Source organism: Entelurus aequoreus, linkage group LG04, assembly GCF_033978785.1.
Source record: "Entelurus aequoreus isolate RoL-2023_Sb linkage group LG04, RoL_Eaeq_v1.1, whole genome shotgun sequence".
Lineage (NCBI taxonomy): Eukaryota > Metazoa > Chordata > Actinopteri > Syngnathiformes > Syngnathidae > Entelurus > Entelurus aequoreus.
In genome coordinates, this window is record NC_084734.1 from 30,372,968 (window position 1) to 30,395,125 (window position 22,158).

Consider the following 22,158-nt stretch of genomic DNA (forward strand, 5'->3'; position numbering starts at 1 on the left):
GCGTTGAGTTGCAAAAAGTTAGCGGACATCCATTGTTTAATTTCATTAAGACTCGCCTCCAGCTGACTACAGGCGTGTTGGTCAGCTTTAGGGGCATGTAGAGTTGGGTGTCATCAGCATAACAGTGAAAGCTAACACTGTATTTGCGTATGATGTCACCTAGCGGCAGCATGTAAATGCTAAAGAGTGCAGGGCCAAGAACCGAACCCTGGGGGACTCCGCACGTTACCTTAACATAGTCCGATGTCACATTGTTATGGGAGACGCACTGCATCCTGTCAGTAAGATAAGAGTTAAACCAAGACAAGGCTAAGTCTGACATACCAATACGTGTTTTAATACGCTCTAATAAAATGTTATGATCGACGGTATCGAAAGCAGCGCTAAGATCAAGAAGCAGCAACATAGATGACTCATCAGAATCCATCGTTAGCAATAGATCATTAGTCATTTTTGCGATGGCTGTCTCCGTAGAGTGATCTGCCCTGAAACCGGATTGAAAAGGTTCACAGAGATTGTTAGACGCTAAGTGTTTATTTAGCTGCTGTGCAACAATGTTTTCGAGGATTTTCGAGATAAACGAAAGGTGGGACACCGGCCGGTAGTTTACCATGAGGTCAGGATCGAGGTTAGGTCTTTTGAGTAGAGGATGAATAACCGCTTTTTTGAATGCTAGGGGAACAGTGCCAGAGGAAAGTGATAAGTTTATAATATTTAGCACTGATGGACCTAATAATACAAAAAGCTCCCTGATAAGTTTCCCAGGAAATGGGTCAAGTAAACATGTTGTTTGTTTTGTCCCATTTACACATATTAACAATTCCTCTAATGTTATTTCATCAAAGAGAGAGAAACTATTTTGGAGGGCGGTATCCCTCGTAAATACAGTCGTATCTGTGTTAATAGAACCCAAGAAAAAAGAAAAAAACTATATGGAGATGTTTCCTGTACGATTTGTGTTGGTCCTATTAATCGCATACCAGGGATCATGGATCAGTTTGAGTACATCAGAATACTGGAATAAGTAGTGTTGCTGTATGTTGAAATGGAAATGCTCTTAAAATGGCTGTTTCAACATGACTATGACCCCAAACACACCAGCAAGCAAGCAAAGTCATGGTTCCAGACACACAGAGTTCAAGTAATGGAGTGGCCAGCACAATCCCCGGACCTTAATCCCATAGAAAACTTGTGGGCTGACAAGAAAAATGCTGTTCATTAGGCAAAACCAAGAAATGCAGAGGAATTGTGGAATGTAGTACATTGTCCTGGGCTGCAATACCCGTTGACCAGTGTCGGAAGTTGGTCTACTCCATGTACCACAGATGTGAAGCAATTATCAGGAACCGTGGTTATGCAACTAAGATATTAGTTTATGATTCTCAAGAAAGTTGAATCTTTTTGAGTTTGCAAAGAGAGATGTCAACGCTGTTATTTTTTTAACATTATATTTCCTGACTTTCTGTAAAATATGATCAAATTCAATTACTTTTTCCAATTTTCTTGCTTTGATAAAGAATGTGCAGTGTCTCCAATGCATTTGTGTTCATTAAAATACATTTTATTTAAATAATTTTGAGGTTTACTCGCCTTTTTCAACACACTGCTATTATTATGAACATAAATATAGGCATTGGATCCCAATAGATTATATATTGCTATGTTGTTGTTTTTGCATTACAGCAACGCCTAAAACAACTACAAGCTCTCAGGAGGGAGGCGGAGCTTCTTGTGTCCCATTCACACCAGCTGCAGACCGGAGAGGCTTTGAGTCACTCTGTGCAGGAGTTAGAAGAACGTGTCAAAGAAGTTGACTGCCAGTTCAGCACAAAGGAGCACAACCTGCAGGTAGTGAAAGCATGTGTGTCTCAACCACACGTGAACGTTTATGCTTGCTTGCAAATGTGACCGCACGCTTCCTGCTGGGATTATCGATTGATCCATTGTTCACGGGGCTTAACCAAGTATTGATTGGTGTGGTGGTTTGTTAATGTTGTTTGGACACTGTCAGAGCCTATGGCACCCTGGGAAAGTAGCATTTGTACCTAAATGGCATGCCAACTTCTACAAGTATAAACACATAAGTAGCACAAGGACAAGACCACCTACTATAATTTCAGATGTTTGTTAAAACTTCTGATCTTATTTTCCAGGCCACTATGGACTCCTGGCAGAGCTTTGAAACCGAGCGAGAAACAGTTTGGAGTTTTATAAGGGAGACAAACACTGAGCTGCGCAAAGAGCTTATATTCAACAGCCTGGACAGCCTGAGAAGAGAAAAGGAGCTCAACAAGGTGATTGTTTGTGTGCAATTGTATGCTCTGTCCGTCATCTAATGTTTGCATTTGCTTTAAGGACCTTTTACTGAAGGTGGAGGACTGCAGCGTGCGAGCAGACGTCCTCCTGGAGGATGCAGTAGACCTTCAGCTTGGTCCGAAGAATCAAAGTCTGGTACTGCAGCAGGCCCAGTTTGCCAGAGAAGCCGTCAAGGATCTTCAAGACCACCTCAGCAAAAAGTTAGTACACTACCTTCAAGAAAGCACTTCCATTGAGGTGCTTTTTATTGCACTAAATTTTCATGGTTGGTAGACAGTCATTTTGTATCCCATTGGGCATCCTCCAATTGTTAATGATACCGTCTCTTTTTCCTTCCAGTGTTGTACATCTGGAAAGGATCTGCTCATTGTGGGAACACTTCAATGTTGACCTAAAGATGTTCTCCTCACGGATCAATGAAAATCAGAGGGCGCTGGAGGCCATCAAGATCACCTCACCCTCAGATCATTTGGAACAACACATCTGCACAGTAGAAGTATGTCTATTATTCTAATAATGTACACTGAAACTGTTTGTTCATCTAAGAAAAAGAGTCTCAGGGCAATGATGACAGACTATAAATTGATAATTATAAATGAAATGTGACATGTCTTACCCATCTCATAACCTTGTCAATCTTATGACAATGGCAAAAATGTTAAATTTTGTAATATAAAGTTTCCAAACATTCCTCTCTGTCATTCTCAGGCATGGGAAAAGTCTGCAAAAACGCAGAAATCCGCGTTTTTAAACATAAATTTTTGCGCCAAAATATCACCTCAGCGTTTTGATATTGAAATAGCAGAGAAATTCAAACTAAACAACATTTGTTGAACGTTCACCTCAGCCACAGGTACTCGCTGTTCCTCTTGCCTAAACGCCACACTGAATCGCAGGACAGGGAGACGATAAGGGGCGCGGAGAGAAGCTCAATAGTTAGCATAGTTAGCATCATCTAGCTAACTTACTTGTTGTCGCCTGCGTTCGCTCTCCCAGCCACAACGTTGACTGAGTTCTACTTTGCTGCTAATCATATTTGGATAATTACATTTCAAACACTGGTAGTTTAGTTTAGTTTAGTTTAGTTTATTAAGGATCCCCATTAGTCTACACCGCAGTGGAGACTATTCTTCCTGGGGTCCAGGCAAAAACATCACACAATCACAAAACAAAAGATTAAAATGCAGTACACATGATCAAATAATAAAATGTTGTAATACAAAAATAGCAACAACAAAGAACCAAAAAAATAATAATAACTTCGAGTTTACATAATATTGTTCATACCAAAGATAAAAAGAGCAATATAAAAATATATATATATACCGTAATTTCCGGACTATAAGCCGCTACTTTTTCCCCTCGTTCTGGTCCCTGCGGCTTATACAACGGTGCGGCTTATATACGGCCTGTTCTTCTCCGACACCGACGAAGAGGATTTCGGTGGTTTTAGTACGCAGGAGGAAGACGATGACACAATGATTAAAGACTGACTTTTCATATACCGGTAGGCTGGTTATTTTGATAACATACAGGCGAGCACTTTGTATTACTTTGCACCGTTGTATTATTTGTACTCTGCACGAATGCTGTTCGCCATGTCAAAAATGTGAAAGTTTGAATGATTAAAAGATTTATTGTTAATAAATGGGACGCTTTGCGTTCCCAAACAGTCATCTCTGTCCCGACAATCCCCTCCGTGGTAGCAGGAACCCCTATATACTACAGTAATTACACATCAAAACCCTGCGGCTTATAGTCGGGTGCGGCTTATATATGGAGCAATCTGTATTTTCCCCTAAATTTAGCTGGTGCGGCTTACAGTCAGGTGCGGCTTATAGTCCGGAAATTACGGTATATATTTTTGCAAAAATAAAACAAAGAACCAATGGCCTAAAATATACACATTAGTGTACCAAAGACAAACAATAAGTGACGAAAAAAGTACCATCCACCATTTTCTACTGCTTGTCCCATAATCAATAAATAGTAGTAGTTCCGAACCAGTTGTAGTTGTAGAGTATTTATTAGTAGCCAGCGACAAGGTATATTTGTAAACAGAGGTCACAACACCGGAGGTATATTACCCAGAGGGGCCGTGGCTACAGGATAGAGTTGCTGAATAGGAAACGTTTTTTGAGTTCTTTGCATGTGTGTAATAGAATTTCCAATGATAATAATGTTAGTAAATTATCTACTATAAAACCCTAAAAAATCAATGGTACATTACATGGCACATATAATTGTGTAAAAAAGACAGCCAAAAGAGGTCGGTAGATGAGAATAAATCTAAAGATAAAATATAGTGTAGAAATGCACCAACAAGAATTGTAGTCTTTACTTTCTAAATGTTATTTCGGTGCTTGCGTGGCAGCACTTTGTGTCAATATAAATGTTCCTCTTTTTTTCGTCAGTGTTCCTCTTTTTTTCATCAGTTTTCCTCTTTTTTTCTTAAAGAGTGCTCACATGCCTGCATTCTTATCCTTCAGACAGTGGCAGAAGATCTAGAGGAGAGGAAGGCTGTCCTGGTCCACATGGAGGAGGACTGCAAAGCCCTGTCCAGGTTTGTGACCCCTGGAGAGGGCGAGAGTATCCGTGCAGGCCTCACCCAGATGAGGCACTCCTTGGAGGAGCTGATGGGAAACACAGAGCATTTGGCAGGCCAGCTTAATCAGAGCTCCTCCCACAGGCAGAGATGCAACGATAACCTCGAGCAGGTGTTAAGGATTGGGTCCATAAATGATGGCTGGAAACAAGCTGTTCATTTTTCACTAACTGATGCATTTGCTGCACTTCAGGTCAAGAAAACAATGAGGTATCTTAAAGAGAAACTTGACTGTCCAGCTTCATTTTGCTCTTCATCGTCTGAGGCGCATAAGATCTTGCAGAGTCATATGGTAAGAAAAGTAGAGTAATTTGGACTCAATTGCATAGGACAAATTATCTACATGTTTTTTGTAGGAGGTGCCCCAGGCTGTGGAGCAGCTAAAGCCCAGACTGATGGTTTTGCGCTCGGCTGTGAGGCGGCTTGGTGAGGGTACCACACTGGAGCAAGAGGTCGTTGACCTTCAGACGCTGCAAGGAGAGTTAATAGAAAAGGCCACAGAGAAACAATCTACATTAGAGAGCCTTATTGCACTGTGGCAAAGGTATGTTGTGACTTTACTATATACCTTTTAGTAGCTGAATATTTCGTTCTTGTTAGCTTATTTTAGTTTTATAATATTCATTGGCACATGTAACCTGTATGTTACTCTAATAAAGCACTGTACAAGTACTAAATAAAACAGTTAATGAGATGTCTGGGCTAGATCAGAAGAAACTAAATTTGGCTCTGGGAATGGAGAGTAATAAAGACTGAACACAGGTTTTAGGTTTAAATGGTACCAAATTATATTTAAGAATAATAGGAAAAATAAACAAACAAACATTAACATGTAAATTCAAATGGACATTCACATATTCCACAAGTTGACAGAAACGTTCAATATTTACAACAAATGATGTACTTAATTCAATCCTTATTTTTCTACCAACGATGGTATAGGCGCAACACAATTCAGAGTTCATTTAAACGGCCCCGCAAAGTCCACGTTGTGGTGGCAGTGTCCAAAGGGGTTTTAGTGAAGGGACGGGGGAAAGGTGAATGTTCAGGAGGACCGTAATGAACACGTTGCGTTTTGGTGAAAAAAGAAGGGAAAAACAGAGGGTGGCTGCTAAGGAGCCTCCTACCCGCCCGGGGCTCGGTTGGGTGGATTCAGTTCAGTTGGTTGGTTCGGTTCCAGGCATAAAACTTCAGACTCTAGTTCGGGTTCTAAACTCGCCATCCAACCTGGCCAATTCCGCAAATAAATCACACTCAAACACTCCTGCGGGACGACCCACGGCTCCGGTAATCGGCTCCTGCAGCAACCTCACACAGCGTGTCCCTCTCGCTCTCACCGGTAGCAGCCCACTTCCGGGTTTTATGCTATTCTGACAGCCGCGTTAGGTCATGTGACCGCGTGACGTAATGACGCACGCAAGGACAGCTTAGACAACGAATAAATAAATAAATAGAAAGGATATTTAATGGGGTTTTGTCACCCGGGTTACATCTTTCTTTTCTTTCTTTCTTTTAGTTTATTTCGAACATGAACACATTTACATCATAATACATCACACAATTTCATATCATTTCATTTACATCATGCCCGAAAAGGAGTAGGAAGAAGCAAAGCTTATTTAATCCTACCCCTTTCCCACTTCAAAGCATTTACAATTATATAAAATAATTTACTGACATCCTCCCCCCTTTAGTTAATGCAACTCCTGATGCATGCTAAACGTCGCAAACATCCGATTTCAAAAGGTTGTTTGCTGCATAGGTAGTGAATGCTTCGTCATAGGCATTGACTAAACCATGAAATAGCGTCTGAACAACGGAAATGAGAGGATTACCTAACGCCGCATATTGAAGGCGATTAGGAGGTTGGCGCTGACGACTGGGACGACTGATCACAGGCGTGGTTTCAACGACACTATCAGGCAAGTTCGCAGCTTCAGGTGGTAATTCTGTCAGACCGAGCAACGGCTCGGTTTGGCAGGGTGATGCCTCTGCCTTGTCAAGGAGCTCTGGTTCCTCTTCTTTCACATGTAAAGAAGCTTCAGATTCAGCAGAGGACTCTCCATTGGCAGGTAAGTGCACAGATTCTGAGACAGGATCGACATGAATGACTGAAGGCACAGATGAGGCATACACAGCCGTGGGCAGCGGCTGAGTGCGGTGTTCAGCTGAGGGTTCGACAGCGTGCGAACTCTGGAACTGAAAAGTGGTTGGCGGAATCAGAACTTGAGGTAGATTCCATTCCTCTTCCTACAGGTCTTCAGATTGATCAACTGTTACTGGCTTCCGGCTCCGGGTTACAGGGCGTCGTGGTGGTGTAACTGGCAATGGATCTGAACCACCACTAGCTGGCAGAAAGGAGCATGGGAGGAGTAGATCTCTGTGGAGCGTACGATTGGGTCTATCTGCCCTGTTCTCAGGCCGAACTGTGTACACCGGGAGGTCCCCGGCACGCTTCACAACGACGTAAACATCGTGCTCCCACTTGTCTTCAATCTTGTGCTTGCCACGCAGCCTGACATTTCGCACAAGAACTCTATCTCCTTCCTCCAGACTCGACGGAGTGACTCGCTGATCAAAACGAGTTTTATTCCTTCCGCCAGATTTAGCAGCATTCTTCGAAGCAATTTCGAAACTCTCTTCAAGTCTGGACCTCAGGTTCTCAACATATTGGGAATGAGAGGTGGCTTGTCTTCCCCGCACAGGTAAGCCAAAGGCCAGATCTACCGGCAGTCGCGGTGAACGGCCAAACATCAGTTCGTACGGCGTAAAACCGGTGACATCGTTTCTCGTGCAGTTGTAAGCGTGCACTAACGGTTTTACGTGTTCCTTCCATTTGGCTTTCCTCTTGTTCTCAAGGGTCCCAAGCATGTTGAGTAGGGTCCGGTTGAACCTCTCGACTGGGTTTCCCCGAGGATGGTAAGGGGTTGTCCTGGTTTTTACGATCCCAGCGAGTTGGCACAGTTATTTTATCAATTTAGACTCAAAGCCGGGTCCTTGATCCGAGTGGAGACGTTCAGGTATTCCGTAGCACACGATGAAGTTTTCCCATAGACACTTTGCCACTGTCTTCGCCTTTTGGTTTGCGGTGGGTATGGCTATTGCAAACTTTGTGAAGTGATCGGTGAAAACCAGGATATCTTTAATATTGCTTTGATCGGGTTCGAGTGATAAGTAGTCCATGCAGAGCAACTCCAAGGGACGACTCGTCTTGATGTTGACGAGTGGTGCTGATCTTTCAGGAAGTGCCTTGCGTCTCACACAACGATTGCAGGTCTTGATCTTATTCTCCACGTCAGCTGCCATACGAGGCCAGAAAAAACGGGTGCGTACGAGGTCCAAAGTCCGCTCTATGCCCAGGTGATCCATGTCATCATGCAAGCTGGTCAGGACTACGGACTTCAACTCCTCCGGTAACACCAGCTGGAAAGAGACTTGTTCTCCGTCATGCCTCCTCCTGTACAAGATGTCCTCTTGTATTTCAAGACGATTCAACTCCCTTAGCAACAGTGCAAGGTCCGGGAGTTCACTCCTTGCAGTTGGGGGAACTTTTTCCCCAGTGTCCATCTGGTGAATGACCTCTCTGATAACTGGGTCAGCCCGTTGCTTTTCCTTGAGGTCCAGATGTGACAGGGCGGGAACAACTGGTAGGCCATGATGGTCTTCACTGCCGTAGCAGTCAGGGACTGCGTTGGCTGACAGACTCAGAGACTCGACCAGGGTGATCTGACTTCCTGCGGAACTGCTGGGCTGACTGGTGACAAGACAGCGGTGGCAGATGGCAGATACGATGTCTGGGTCGAGTTCTTCCACTTCACTCGGGTCAACATGTTCTTCCTTGAATTTGTTAATCAGGTCCCAGTCCTTCTGCACTGACAGGTCAGCAGGTTGGTTGTGAGGGCGGCGTGATAGAGCGTCGGCATCGAGGTTCTGCTTCCCGGCTCGATACTGCAGCTTGAAAGTGTAGGTGGACAGGGCAGCAAGCCATCTATGACTGGCGGCATCCAACTTTGCCGATGTTAACAGGTAAGTGAGTGGGTTGTTGTCAGTCACTACCACAAAGTGGGCCCCGTACAAGTAGTCATGAAACTTCTCGCACACACTCCACTTCAGCGCAAGGAATTCTAACTTATGTGCAGGATACCTCGATTCGCTCGCTGACAGGCCCCGGCTGGCGTAAGCGATTAATCTCAGCTGGCCTTCTTGATCTTGGTAAAGAGCCGCTCCAAGCCCTGTGGTGCTGGCGTCAGTATGCAAGATGTATGGTCGTTTTGCGTCGGCAAATCCAAGGACTGGGGAACTGGTCAACTTCTCAATTAGTGTTTCGAACGCTTGCTGGCAGGTAGGCGTCCATCGCTCTCCGAAGGGCTGTTTCCTGTCTTGAAACTTTGCTGGACTCGATCTCTTCTGGGACTTGGAGGTAGGTGTATAGCCCCGCGTCAAATCATTGAGAGGTTTGGCGATGACGGAGTACCCCTTTATGAACCTCCGGTAATATCCAGCAAATCCCAGGAACGACTTGAGCTCCTTCAAAGTTCTTGGAATTGGCCAGGTTTTTAAAGCAAGGATTTTGTCCGGATCGGTCTCGACTCCCTTCTCCGAAACTATATGTCCCAAGTACCTGACAGACTTCTGGAAAAATTTACATTTCTCTGGAGAGAGCTTCAGACCATATCCATTTAGACGATGCAATACTCGCAGCAGCCTCCGCTCATGTTCTTCCAGCGAATCCGAAAACACGATGAGATCGTCGAGAAAAACCAGAACTTTCTTTAAATGGAGATCCCCCATGCTTTTCTCCATTAATCGCTTCCGTCAGTCTACCCCAGGGCAGCTGTGGCTACGAAAGTAGCTTACCACCACCAGGTGTAAATGAATGATGGGTTTTTAACATGTAAAGCGACTTTGGGTACTTAGAAAAGCGCTATATAAATCCCAGGTATTATTATTATTATTATTAAATGTGGATGGAGCGTTTGTTATCCCTTGGGGCATTCTGTTGAATTCCCAAAATCTGATGGGCGTCACGAAAGCTGTCTTAGCTTTGTCTTCTTCGTTCATCTCGATCTGGTAATATCCAGACTTTAAATCGAGAACGCTGAACCATTTGGAACCGGTCAAAGCGGAAAGAGACTCCTCCAGATTTGGCAAGGGGTAGGCGTCTTTAACCGTTTGAAGGTTCAGCTTCCTGTAGTCGATGCACAAGCGTATGTCCCCGTTCTTCTTACGGACCACGACAATTGGTGATGAAAATGGCGACTCTGATTCACGAATGACACCAGCCTCCAGCAGGTCTCTGAGATGTTGTCGGACGGCCTCGATGTCATGAGGGTGAATGGGTCTGGCTCTGTGTTTGAACGGAGTTTCGTCATCCAGTTTTATGTGATGTTTCACCTTGTTCGTGCGTCCAAAATCCAGTTCACTGAGTGCGAAGACGTCCGGGATCTGATGGAGTTTCTCCGTGATTCTTGCCTTCCACTCCGGTGGAATAGGTGACTCTCCAAAATTCAGCTTTAGATTGATGCGAGGACTTTCAGATGGTGAACAGCTTGTTGACACGCTGTGCGACAAGATCTGCGGTGACACGGCAAGTTCTGCGATGGTGGAGAGAGGTGGGATGGTCACATCCTGGTCCGACTCGTTACTCAGGATGACCGGAATCTTGTTGTGGGAGTGGCTTGGGAGCATAATCGAAGAATTTTTGACACACAGCCCACCTGGCAGTGGTGAGGCTGGATGCTCCACAAGCGCCCACTGACCGGGAGACAGCATGTTGGTGGGGATTGAGGCATCGACGACGGTGGTGCGCCCAGCAGGGATGAGGACCGGCGACTTGCTGGCTAACCTCACAAGTCCGTCGCAGCCTTGTTGTTGTTGCTGGTGGCGTATTTGCAGTAGTTGCAGCACTGCTCTGTAGCCATTTGCCGTCGGCTGGAAGTTGGAGAAGTCACTCCCCAAATGATGGTTGTATAATGGCTCCAGTGTATTCATGCCGATTAACACCTGGGACTGATGAGCTTTGTCGTCAGGAACAACCAGTGCTAGCGTTGAGACGTCAAAATCAGCTCCCAGGAACTCTCTTGGAAAGGTGACCACCATCTCCACATATCCGAGATACGGAACGACCTGTCCCGCAGCTCCTTCAACTTGCAGTAAGTCACGCAGGGGTTTCACCGGCTGGTCCGCAAAATGCTGGTTGTAGAACGAGACTGGGATCGTAGTTACTTGCGATCCAGTGTCCAACAAACAGTTGAATTCTTCGCCAGCGATTTTGATGTTTGCTGTACAGCGAGATCCGACCAAGCCTTTAGGTAACCGGGATGGAACAGCTGTAGTGCTTTGGGTTATTTCTTGACATTTGACATGTTTTTTCTTCGGATTGGGACATTGTGGGTCCACAACAGTTCCGGTTTGCCCCACAACTGGAACTGACTTTAGTTTAAAGATGGTCTGGAAGAGAAGTTAGATCTTTGCCAGCTTTGTTGCTTTTCTGCGAACTGTCTCTTCTTGGCAGCAACAAATGCAGGGTTCGGGGGGTTATCACAGTATGTCTTTATGTGACCATCTTCACCACACCGATAGCAGTAGCCAGGCTTGGGAACAGAAGACGGGTTCTTTGGTTGCTTGCCCGCCCCCTGGCCCTTACCCGACTTACCACCAGGCGTGGGCTTGAAAGCAGCAGACTGACAGGATCTTGACTGGGCAGCAGTGAGTGTTGCGAGCTGCTTCTGGATGTCGGCCAGCTGTTTAGCGAGCTGCTGCGTGACGTTGGTGAGAGCAGCAATCTCTCCCCTCTCTGCACTGTTTGTGTAAGCGTACTGCGCATGGTTTGCAGCCCTGGAGCGTGAAGAGCCGAGATGTTGCTGCATGCGGATGGCCTTCGCTGCTTCACGATCCTCTTCAGTTCGCAGCAAGAGCAGAAATTCATTAAAAGTGGGGGGGTTCTTTTTCCTTGGTTTCAGTTGGAGTTCTGTTATTAGGGAGTTGTTCCAACAGCCACGGCAAAACTGAGTCAGAAGATGTCTTTCAAAGTCTTTGTTCAGTACACCGCCTCTTTTCACAGCCTGGTTCAGCGCCACCTGTAGACGTTGCAGATATTTAGACGATTTCTCTCCAGCATCCTGGAACGTGTCCATAAACTTGGCGTATAGCTCATCACCATCCTGGACCGTGCCGTATGCTGAGTCAAGTGTCTGTAGATACACGGCTGGAGGAGCGTCCGGTTTCAGGTGGTTCACCATATCCGCAGCAGGTGGTGACAGGCTATCGAAGATCTTGCGTGAGCGCTGTAGGTCGGACACGGCAGGATCCTTTAGTAGCAGCTCTATCCCGGCACGCCATGTGTCATAGTCAGACTCTGTTGGAGATCTGGGTGATCTTCCTGAGAAGCCTCTGAGACGCTGCGCTGACAGGTTCATAGCGCTATCGTCGTTCTTCACGATATGTTCGACTACATAACGTTGAACTTCAGGTGGGTTGAGATTACCGTGCAACATGGCTGGCGGAGGGGTCTTGCGCCGGTTTGGGCTGTAGGATCTGGCTGGACTCGTGGCGGCAGTTCCACGTGCTGGTTCGAAGCGGCAAGATCAGCCGAATGCTTTTTACTGTCTTCCGAAAGAGCCTCGTTCTCAGTGGCGGTGGTGTGGAGCTTGTTGACCTTCTGACCAAGCAAAGACATCACCCCACTTAGAATGATCGAAAAATCTTGGCCGGTAAGTTTCGCAACTCTTTCTAGCTCGGAGAGGTAATCATTGGTCTTTCGCTTCCCTACTTCGTCCGCGCAGACTGTAGCGAGGTCTAAAATTTCATAAGCCACTTTTTCCGTATCTCACACATACGTATACGGCAGAAGTGGACGTAACGCAACCAATGCGGCACCCAAGCTGTACTCTACGACAATCGAACAATGAAAATCAGATTCGGGTTCATCTATAATTTCTTTTTTTGAAATAGACCCGTACTGCTGTAAAAATTCAACTACTTCGTCATCTGTTTTAGTTTTTGTCGCGTCTTCGATCAAAACTGCATTTGGAATCTTAATGCCACGTTTCTCGAATATTTCCATTTTTCCAAAACAACAATATAAGTACCACAAAAAATGTGTTCAGTTATTTCTCTCCACTCCTGGCTAGCTGGCCACTTTATGTAACCTGTATTTTACTCTAATAAAGCACTGTACAAGTACTAAATAAAACAGTTAATGAGATGTCTGGGCTAGATCAGAAGAAACTAAATTCGGCTCTGGGAATGGAGAGTAATAAAGACTGAACACAGGTTTTAGGTTTAAATGGTACCAAATTATATTAAAGAATAATAGGAAAAATAAACAAACAAACATTAACATGTAAATTCAAATAGACATTCACATATTCCACAAGTTGACAGAAACGTTCAATATTTACAACAAAAGATGTACTTAATTCAATCCTTATTTTTCTACCAACGATGGTATAGGCGCAACACAATTCAGAGTTCATTTAAACGGCCCCGCAAAGTCCACGTTGTGGTGGCAGTGTCCAGAGGGGTTTTAGTGAAGGGACGGGGGAAAGGTGAATGTTCAGGAGGACCGTAATGAACATGTTGCGTTTTGGTGAAAAAAGAAGGGAAAAACAGAGGGTGGCTGCTAAGGAGCCTCCTACCCGCCCGGGGCTCGGTTGGGTGGATTCAGTTCAGTTGGTTGGTTCGGTTCCAGGCATAAAACTTCAGACTCTAGTTCGGGTTCTAAACTCGCCATCCAACCTGGCCAATTCCGCAAATAAATCACACTCAAACACTCCTGCGGGACGACCCACGGCTCCGGTAATCGGCTCCTGCAGCAACCTCACACAGCGTGTCCCTCTCGCTCTCACCGGTAGCAGCCCACTTCCGGGTTTTATGCTATTCTGACAGCCGCGTTAGGTCACGTGACCGCGTGACGTAATGACGCACGCAAGGACAGCTTAGACAACGAATAAATAAATAAATAAAAAGGATATTTAATGGGGTTTTGTCACCCGGGTTACACACAGGTGTCTTTCAAGGTGGCCATAAATTAAACTGTCACAGTCCCACAGAAGATTGTGGTTAATGTTTGCGGATTGAAAGGCGGGTGCTAATACCCTGCTGGCAGACACAATCATTCTGACAAAAGAGGTTAAACAGCCTGATAACAAATGCTGCGATCACGCTGATAACGGAAGCTAAACACTGATACCATCATACTGACTACAGATGCTTAATAACTCACTGACACACTGACAACAGAAGCTCATATGCCACTAATACATGGTGGGGTGTCCTTGTCATGCATATTTTTTCCTTGATAGCCCTTGGCTTGTTTAACAAATAACGTGAATTCATTATTATTTAGATGGATTATTAGATATTACACTAATTTACTGTGTCACCTGTACCTTAAAGCTAATATGTGACTGTTTTGTTCAGATAGCTTACCATATATTGACGTACATAGGGTTTGTTTTAGCAGCTTTAATACACACAATGTATCAAATTGGGCCCTGCATTCTTCAATCTTTCTGAAAAGTTTGGACACCCCAGCACTAATATATGCTATCAAATCCCCTAATGGGGCCAACATACTGCTAATTAGAATAAGAGTTAAGTGTCTCAGAAAGGTCTGTTATTTAGGCACTGTTTCTGCATTTGGAGGACATTTGAGGACATTTACGGTTTGGCTGTTTTATTTCCAAGATATGTTTGATTATGCACTTTTCTTCCCATTTGTATTGCTCTCTGTGTCAAATCCACCCGTCTTTGTTACCTAAATGAGCCACATGCTATCTTTAACTCCATCTGCCTGTTTGCACAGTCGACCATCATTATTTCAGTTTTTAATAATATGCTTTTGTCATCATTGTTTCTTGTTCACAAGAGCCATTGTCTTGGAGTTCATTGTTTTATTCATGAGAAACTAATAGTGTCACTGCCAATGTCTGCATGTGCTGAAGCACTAATGCTTGGGGCTTTTTCTCCTTTTCTCAGATTTGAAAAGGAGAATTCCTTCATGAAAAGCTGGCTAGACCACAGCGAGCCTCTTTGCTCTCCCGCCAATGAATTGCCTTCTGCAGACAAGCTGAAGATAAGTATGGAGCTCCAGCATGTGCAGGTGAACAACTTGATTAGCCATCACTTGTCCGTCTTTTTGACCTTCTTTTAAATTGATGCATTTTTTTATTATGATTGCTTCTACAGAAAATGCAGAATGAGACCCTCTCTAATGACGCTCTCCTTCAGGGTATGGTCAACCTTGCATTTTGTCTCTATCCTTCTGCCCCTGAAGCTGGAGTGCAAGAGCTCGGTGATCTCACACAGCTGCAGCAGCGATACACTTCACTAAAGGACAACATAACACACAGGCAATGATTCTTCTCATCATGCAAATATGTACATTTCCAGTACAGGACTTAAATTTCATTGCTTTTTAGGTGCAAGCTGCTGAAGTCTCAGTTGTCCCAGCTTGAACTTTTTGATGAGGCACTTCTGACATTGAGCCAAAAAAGTGCAAACTTTCTGTCGGACTTGAGAATCTCTTTTCAAGTGGATGTTACCGATCTCAATTGGGCGTTCACAAAACTCACGGTGAGAATTGTATTAGGAGCAGTAGTTGGCTTCTTTTCACTTTCATATGACCAATACCAATTAATAATGAAAAATGCCTGTGTTGTTCATACAACTTTTATGAGGGCCACAGTTTGACCTTGGAACAGGCAATTTACTTACTTAGGGGATAACAGAAATATGTGTTTTTTAATGCTCTTATTCCAGGAGCATGAGTCTGAGTTCGAGGCTCTTGCGTCACTTAGAGAGGCACTCCAGGAAAGAGAATCCTCCCTGCTTCAGTGCTCCACTCCAGAGGCCCAGCAGCAGCTCCAGGCTCGGCAAGAGGATTGCCTCCAACTTCTCAGTGAATCTGAATGTCTTCTTCTCCTCCGCAAAAAGGGCCTGAATGAATTACAGTGCTTCCTACAGAAGCACAAAGCGGCAGGTCAGGCTGTTGGCCGGCTTCATGAGGGCCTGCAGAGAAGGGGAAGCTGGCATTCACCCAAAACTAAAGAGCTCAATCACCTTATAGTGGAAGTTGCAAAAGATTTGGCCCAGTTTGAGGGTGAGGCAGTGGGGTTAGATGGGCTGCTGAACAAGGCCCACCTTTACTTGTGTGCCTCAGAGGGGCATGACTCCAAGGGAAGAACCTCTTGCAGGGAGCTGGCAATGGCTCTCATCACATCCCTAGAGGAAGTGCAGAGGGGTTTAGGATGGAGGCAGGGCGAAGCAGATGCTGTCAGAGAAATGTGGAGCTCCTTCAGGGAGAAGAAGGTGGAGGTGATGAAGAATTTGGAGAAACTAGCAGATGAAACTGGGCAAGAGGTGATCAGTGAGATCTCACTGCAAGCCTTTCAAAACAGGTATATCAATACTACACTTACACAAATTCAACACTTTATTAGAAAAAAATAACATTTACCATATTTAGACGAACTAAGGCTGGGAATGACTATTGTCTCCCAGGCTGCGCTCCTTGGCCCAGCTGGAGAATGAGCTCAAGTCCTTACAACAGTCCCAACAGTGGTTAGAAGAGAAGGGAAGCCAGTTGGCCCAGAGAGACACTGATCTGGCAGGGGAGGCTCTGGGTGAGGTTAAACTCGTGAAGGCGGCCTGGGACAGCGTCAGGATTGTCATTACCAGCCGGTCAGTGTGAAGTAGGAAAAAAATTGACATTCTTATCAGTCTGTTATTGTCGTAAAATATTTGTTTCTGTCTCTAATTAGTCAAAAACAAAGTACAGCAATACTAGATCTTCTTCGCCATCATCATAAGCTGAGGTCCATGCTCTGCACCACTGTAGAGAAGACCCAGGCACTATCTCACAACCTGCCAAACCACAACCACAGCGCTCAGGAGGCCAGGACGTCCTTCACACGGGTGAGAAGTAACGCACACAACCTTGTCTCAGTCCCAGTGGCGGCAATGTAGCCATTGATAATACATAACTTATGTTTTTGTGTAGCATGAGAAGCTGCAAGATGAGCTGAGAGAAAAACAGACGGACATGGATCAGCTCATCAGCACAGTGGAGGATCTGCAGAGAGAAGTGGACCGCATTCCCAACTGTGGCATGCGCATCATTCAGAGGGAGATGGAGACATTAAGGGCACAGTGGTTGGAGGTAAGTAGAATGGAGAAGTAAATCTTTTCAACCATGTTTTAAATTAGCAAAAAATAATAACGTGCTGGGGTTTTTTCATTTCGAGTTTGTTAGGTGCTCAGCTGTCACTATTAATTGGCCTGAAATATAAACAAGTCTTGACATGTTGGCTGTTTCCTTTTCTCTCTCACCTATTATCCTCACTCTTATCAAATTAAAGAGACTCAAGAGGATTGTAAGTGGTGTAGATCATCTAACAGAGAAGACCATCATCATCTACAACCTCTTGAATGAGATGCATTATTTTTCTATCCTCATATTATTAAGTGATCGTTCCCTGTTTTAGGCAACGGAGAGAATTCAAACTAATATGGAAAGATTGGGCTACTGTATGACAATTTGGGATGACCTAAAGGTCATGGAGCAGGACATCTCCCAATGGACTGTCACCTCCATCGCTGAACTCAGTGTCACCAATCTGAACGACAAGGAGGCAGAAAACCGCCTCATCACCTTTCAGGTATGCTTAAGCTATTAATTAATATCGGTGGTGTAATATGCACAAACTCAAATGGATTCTACTTGATTTACAGGCAGATATGGAAAAAAGGGAGCACTCGCTGGATGCTCTGCAGGAGAAAGTAGAAGACCTTAAGGAACGAGCTAAATTAGAGGAAACTCCAATACAAATGCAGGTAGATATGTTTATAATATATACCAACTGTATAACAAGTTAAATAAACTCTACAGTTGTAGTCAAGTTTTCTTCCTGCTGGTATTGGTGACTATGGATGTGCCTTGTTGTCTATTTTATTGACCTAGCTCCTGGAGTCCGACCTGAGGAAAAAGTTGGTCCATGTGCAGGAGATGTACAACCAAGCCAAACACAGCCTGACCTACTTCACTTTCCAGAAACAACGACTTGAGGACCTCATGTCCCTGATGCTTGAGCGCCTTGACAAAATCGAGTGCTCCTTGGCGGGCCTCTCTGAAACCACCTCCTCAGAAGACATTGATGACATTAAAGTATGTGGCCACCACTTCCTTCAGTATGCAGCAGCAGGTTGCTGTGTGCTGTCCGACCTGATAATGTTACTCTCACAGGGTCTGCAAGGAGCTGTGCAGCAACAGAGGGCAGACATGGACTCCGCCAGAGAGGCTCTGAGCACCCTGTGCAGGTCTCATCCCTCTCAGGAGCTCTCTTGCCTCTCTGCCAACCTCACTGCCATATTCAAGCGAACCGAGGTGGTTGCCCAGCGTTGTGCCAAGGCCAGAGGCAGCCTGCAGGATGTTCTGCAGCTCCACGTCAACCGTAGGGGATATTTTTATTTTTATTTTTATTAAGTACAGTGGAACCTCGATTTATGAACTCCTTTATTTGCAAACTTTTTGGTTCACAGACTTTTAGACCTTGCCAAATATGCCTCTGTCTGCAAACCATGTCGCTCTGTACGAATGTAATGTGAAAATGTTTATTATTGCACCAATATTGTTTGTGAAAGTTAAGGATTTTTGTGATTTCTGATAGTTTGTTAGTGCACCACAGGGACTTCTGTGTGTGTGTGTGTGAGTGTGTGTGTGTGTGTGTGTGTGTGTGTGTGTGTGTGTGTGGGTGTGTGCGCGTGCGTGTTGGCAGAGCGATGCATACAGGACAGTTCAGCTTGTCGTCGTACTTGTTTTGGCTTGATAATTAAGAGACAGTTGATTCATGACCGTCTTGTTATGTTTGTTTGATATACAGTACCGTATAGCACTTTATATTGTGTTCAAAGTGTACACAACTTATCTACAATAGGAACTTTTGTCGAAGCTTGAACCCTTTATTCATATGTACATTGTTTCTCATAGATACATTTGCTTTTCGATTTACGAACCATGTTTTAAGAACCAATTCATAATTTGAGGTGCCACTGTAGCTGCAATACATTTTGCTCTTAAAATCTCATAATTGGCTGGTAAATCCTACTTAATCTATCTGTTCATGTCATGAGATTATCATCAGATTTAAATCTGATTTTCCCCCAGAGGCCACTTTAAATGTCCCCAGACTCCACTGACAGCCACTCAGAGTGCATAAGTGCATTTTCTGTGCTCCAACACACACCTGTGCCTCGCAGGAGTAATGTTGCTCTTGTCACATTTACTCTCGAGAGAGTCATTTTCGGGCTTGTTGCTGGGGCAACCTGGCACTGCACTGTGCTGTGTAGACACGCCCACCCCTCTCATTTGCCTCTGTTGCCTCAAGTCTATATACATTTTTATATAAAGCAGAGTTATGCTCACCTTGCTATTATAGCTCACACAGTGTGTTTGTTATTTTCTCTTTGCCCGTGAGCAGAGCTTTTCCAAGAATTCCACTCCTGGCTCTCTGGATCGAAGTTGGAGTTGAAAGAATGTTCAAATCAGTCTGGAGACATTGCCAACCTCGCAGCAAAGTTGCAAAGACTGAAGGTACTTTTATAAAGTGTGTCGTTGCAGTCAATAATGTAGGACAGGGCTGTCCAAAGTGTGACCCGGTAGACATTTTATTGTTTTATTTATGTGTAATAATGTTTACTGTAGCTGGTCTTAGAGTATACATATGCATACATTTACAAGTATACATATATTATTTTTTGTCTGTTTTTATGGTGCCTGTTAAGATAATGACATTTAGCTACTTCTGGCATATTTACCGTGGTTCTTCTATATATGTTGACCAGTATGCATTGTCCAAATACCAATACTCGGTAATTATTGTTTTTTATTTACATTATGAATACAATTGATTTGTTGTTAGATATATAATTAGATGTCACACTAATTGGCTTTGTCACCTATTACACAAAGCTAAGATGTGGATGCTTTGCTCAGTTTAGCATACATTGACCAACATTGGAGTTCTTTTAGCATCTTTAATGCACAGAACAAGTAATAATTTTTCTGTGCAGTATGCAGCCTCTGGTAGATAACCTGTAGGGTTTTCTTATAATTTTGCTCTGATTCTTGGATATCCCTCCTTCTTATATTAACAGTTGCTAACAGAGCGGGTATCAGAGGGTGAGGAGCGTCTCTCTCAGGTTTGTGAGAAGGTTGAGAAGCTCCTCCTCCACCTGCCAGAAGCTGCAGAAATACAGCTCCGAGAGCATCTTTCCTCCTGCCGCAGAGAGTGGAGAAACTTCCTGGATGACTACTCTCAGAGCCAACAAGACCTGGAAAAGAGTATATTTATCTTAAAAAGGTGAGCTTTTCAAACTTTAGTGATGACGTTGCCAAACTAATCCGGATGCATCTGATTGTGTCTAGTTTTGATGACACTGTCGAAAGTGTCAAAGAATGGCTTAAGCAGATGGAGCTCAACCTCAACAGGGAGTCTTTTATTGGGGAAGATGGCCAAGGTGCTCCTGATAGCAGAAAAGAACTGGATGAAATGGAAAACTTCCATAAGGAGCTTTTGTCAAGACGGTATGGCATGTCAGAGGTTTTTAAACATCTGATGAATATTCAAATTGAGCATATTTATGTTGGCTTTTAGGGACTCAATCGACCGTGTCATCCGAGAGGCTCAGTCCTTGTCTGAAGCAGGACCCGGTTCCGGTGAAGAGGTCCGAATGGCAATGCGGCTTCAGATGGAGCACCAGGCTCTGCTCAAAGCCGCCAGTGAGAGGCTGCGAGCGTGTCAAGAGAACCAGGCCTTTGGGGAGACCCTCCAAGCAGTCTGGGCCTGGTTAGAGGACATCCAGGAGAAGCTGGGTACAGTTGATAGCACCATGGGAACCAAAGAGCAGTTGCAGCAGAGGCTAGAGACTGTACAGGTAGAAAAAAAACATTTGGCTTTACGGACATTTTCTCTGTTGGACACTAGAGGGCGCTGTTTCCTTGCCCTACACCAGAATGTGTAAATAATCCACATTCCTGTGACTGTTTCGACTCTGTTTGCACAGGATATCCTGCTTTTGAAGGGGGAGGGGGAGGTCAAACTGAATATGGCGATAGGTAAGGGCGAGATGGCCCTACGCAGCTCTGGGGCCGCTAGACAGGAAGTAATGCGCTCTCAGCTCCAGGAGGTGGAGGATGCTTGGGCCACGCTGCTTGTGACTGCCATGAGCTGCCACAGGTACCAAAGCTGTGGACCCATGTGTGTTATCCCTCTCTGTGTTTCAATCCTGGTGTGTGGAGAGGGGTTAAATGTGAAATGAAAGGGAAATATTTGTCCAGGTTAACAAATCAAAAGAAGATCAAGCATATTTAGGACAAATTGATACTAAATATCTGTCTCCCTGTAGTCGTCTGGAGTGGACTGTCTCACAGTGGAGTCGGTACTTGGAAAATGCGTCCCAGCTACGTGGCTGGATGGAGGCTGTTGAGCGGGAGGTATGTGCTTCCCTCACCCCTCAGCCGGGACCCAGAGAGAAGGCCTTGCAGCTGGAGAAGCTCCGATCCTTGCTGGCCGACCTGGAGGAGCACCAGATGGCTTTGTCCAGTCTGGAGGAAAAAGCCAGAGAACTCTTTAAGAAGACAGGGGACGCCAGTTTTAACCATGGCGCTCGAACACAGCTGCAGGTGCACTTTGACGAGCTGACAGCTTTGGTGGAGGTGCGAAGGATGTTCCCTCTTCACATCGAATGACGTTAACAAAAAAAACATCACATCTGAAATGTTTTGATAAGCAGGAGCGAGTTCGTCGAGCACAGAGCGTGGTGCTGGAACACCAGGAATACTTGGAGGCTGTCCGGGAGCTTACTGATTGGCTGATGACGGCAGGAGAGGAGCTTCAGCATTGGTCAGATACATCTGGAGACTCCACCTCCATCAGGAAGAAACTACTTGAAGTAAGGGTAAGGAACTTTTACCTCCAGCCAGGTTTTTCTATTTTTTAAACTATAATACATTAATAGTTGACCTCACTCAAGTAGTCCATGTATGAGCTATTGCTATGACAATAGCTTATAAAGGAGGGCAACATACTGTATGTGGATAAATTAAATGGATTTAACAGTTTGCTTTATTATCAGATATTTAAAAAATCTTCTCAGGCACATTTTACATCTATTACGCATTGATTTATTAGCCTCTGAATCAAGGTAAGGGAGAGCAGTATGTAAAAAAAAAAGCA

General features: G+C 44.6%; 1 protein-coding gene across 2 annotated transcripts in view; it reads left to right on the plus strand.

Moving 5' to 3' along the window:
• The window catches only part of syne1a (spectrin repeat containing, nuclear envelope 1a), a 178,765-nt gene that overhangs the window by 53,049 nt on the left and 103,558 nt on the right, over positions 1–22,158 (plus strand). For both annotated transcript variants that reach the window (XM_062044566.1, XM_062044564.1), the window contains 25 exons: positions 1,684–1,848; positions 2,154–2,294; positions 2,356–2,516; positions 2,656–2,812; positions 4,806–5,033; positions 5,115–5,213; positions 5,278–5,465; positions 14,903–15,026; positions 15,113–15,276; positions 15,346–15,499; positions 15,686–16,323; positions 16,427–16,606; positions 16,687–16,840; positions 16,926–17,084; positions 17,410–17,583; positions 17,657–17,758; positions 17,886–18,089; positions 18,168–18,375; positions 19,402–19,514; positions 20,078–20,283; positions 20,349–20,507; positions 20,578–20,857; positions 20,987–21,159; positions 21,329–21,638; positions 21,716–21,880. In XM_062044566.1, the coding sequence (XP_061900550.1) occupies positions 1,684–1,848; positions 2,154–2,294; positions 2,356–2,516; positions 2,656–2,812; positions 4,806–5,033; positions 5,115–5,213; positions 5,278–5,465; positions 14,903–15,026; positions 15,113–15,276; positions 15,346–15,499; positions 15,686–16,323; positions 16,427–16,606; positions 16,687–16,840; positions 16,926–17,084; positions 17,410–17,583; positions 17,657–17,758; positions 17,886–18,089; positions 18,168–18,375; positions 19,402–19,514; positions 20,078–20,283; positions 20,349–20,507; positions 20,578–20,857; positions 20,987–21,159; positions 21,329–21,638; positions 21,716–21,880 (4,806 nt within the window). The remainder of the gene's footprint in view (positions 1–1,683; positions 1,849–2,153; positions 2,295–2,355; positions 2,517–2,655; positions 2,813–4,805; positions 5,034–5,114; positions 5,214–5,277; positions 5,466–14,902; positions 15,027–15,112; positions 15,277–15,345; positions 15,500–15,685; positions 16,324–16,426; positions 16,607–16,686; positions 16,841–16,925; positions 17,085–17,409; positions 17,584–17,656; positions 17,759–17,885; positions 18,090–18,167; positions 18,376–19,401; positions 19,515–20,077; positions 20,284–20,348; positions 20,508–20,577; positions 20,858–20,986; positions 21,160–21,328; positions 21,639–21,715; positions 21,881–22,158) is intronic.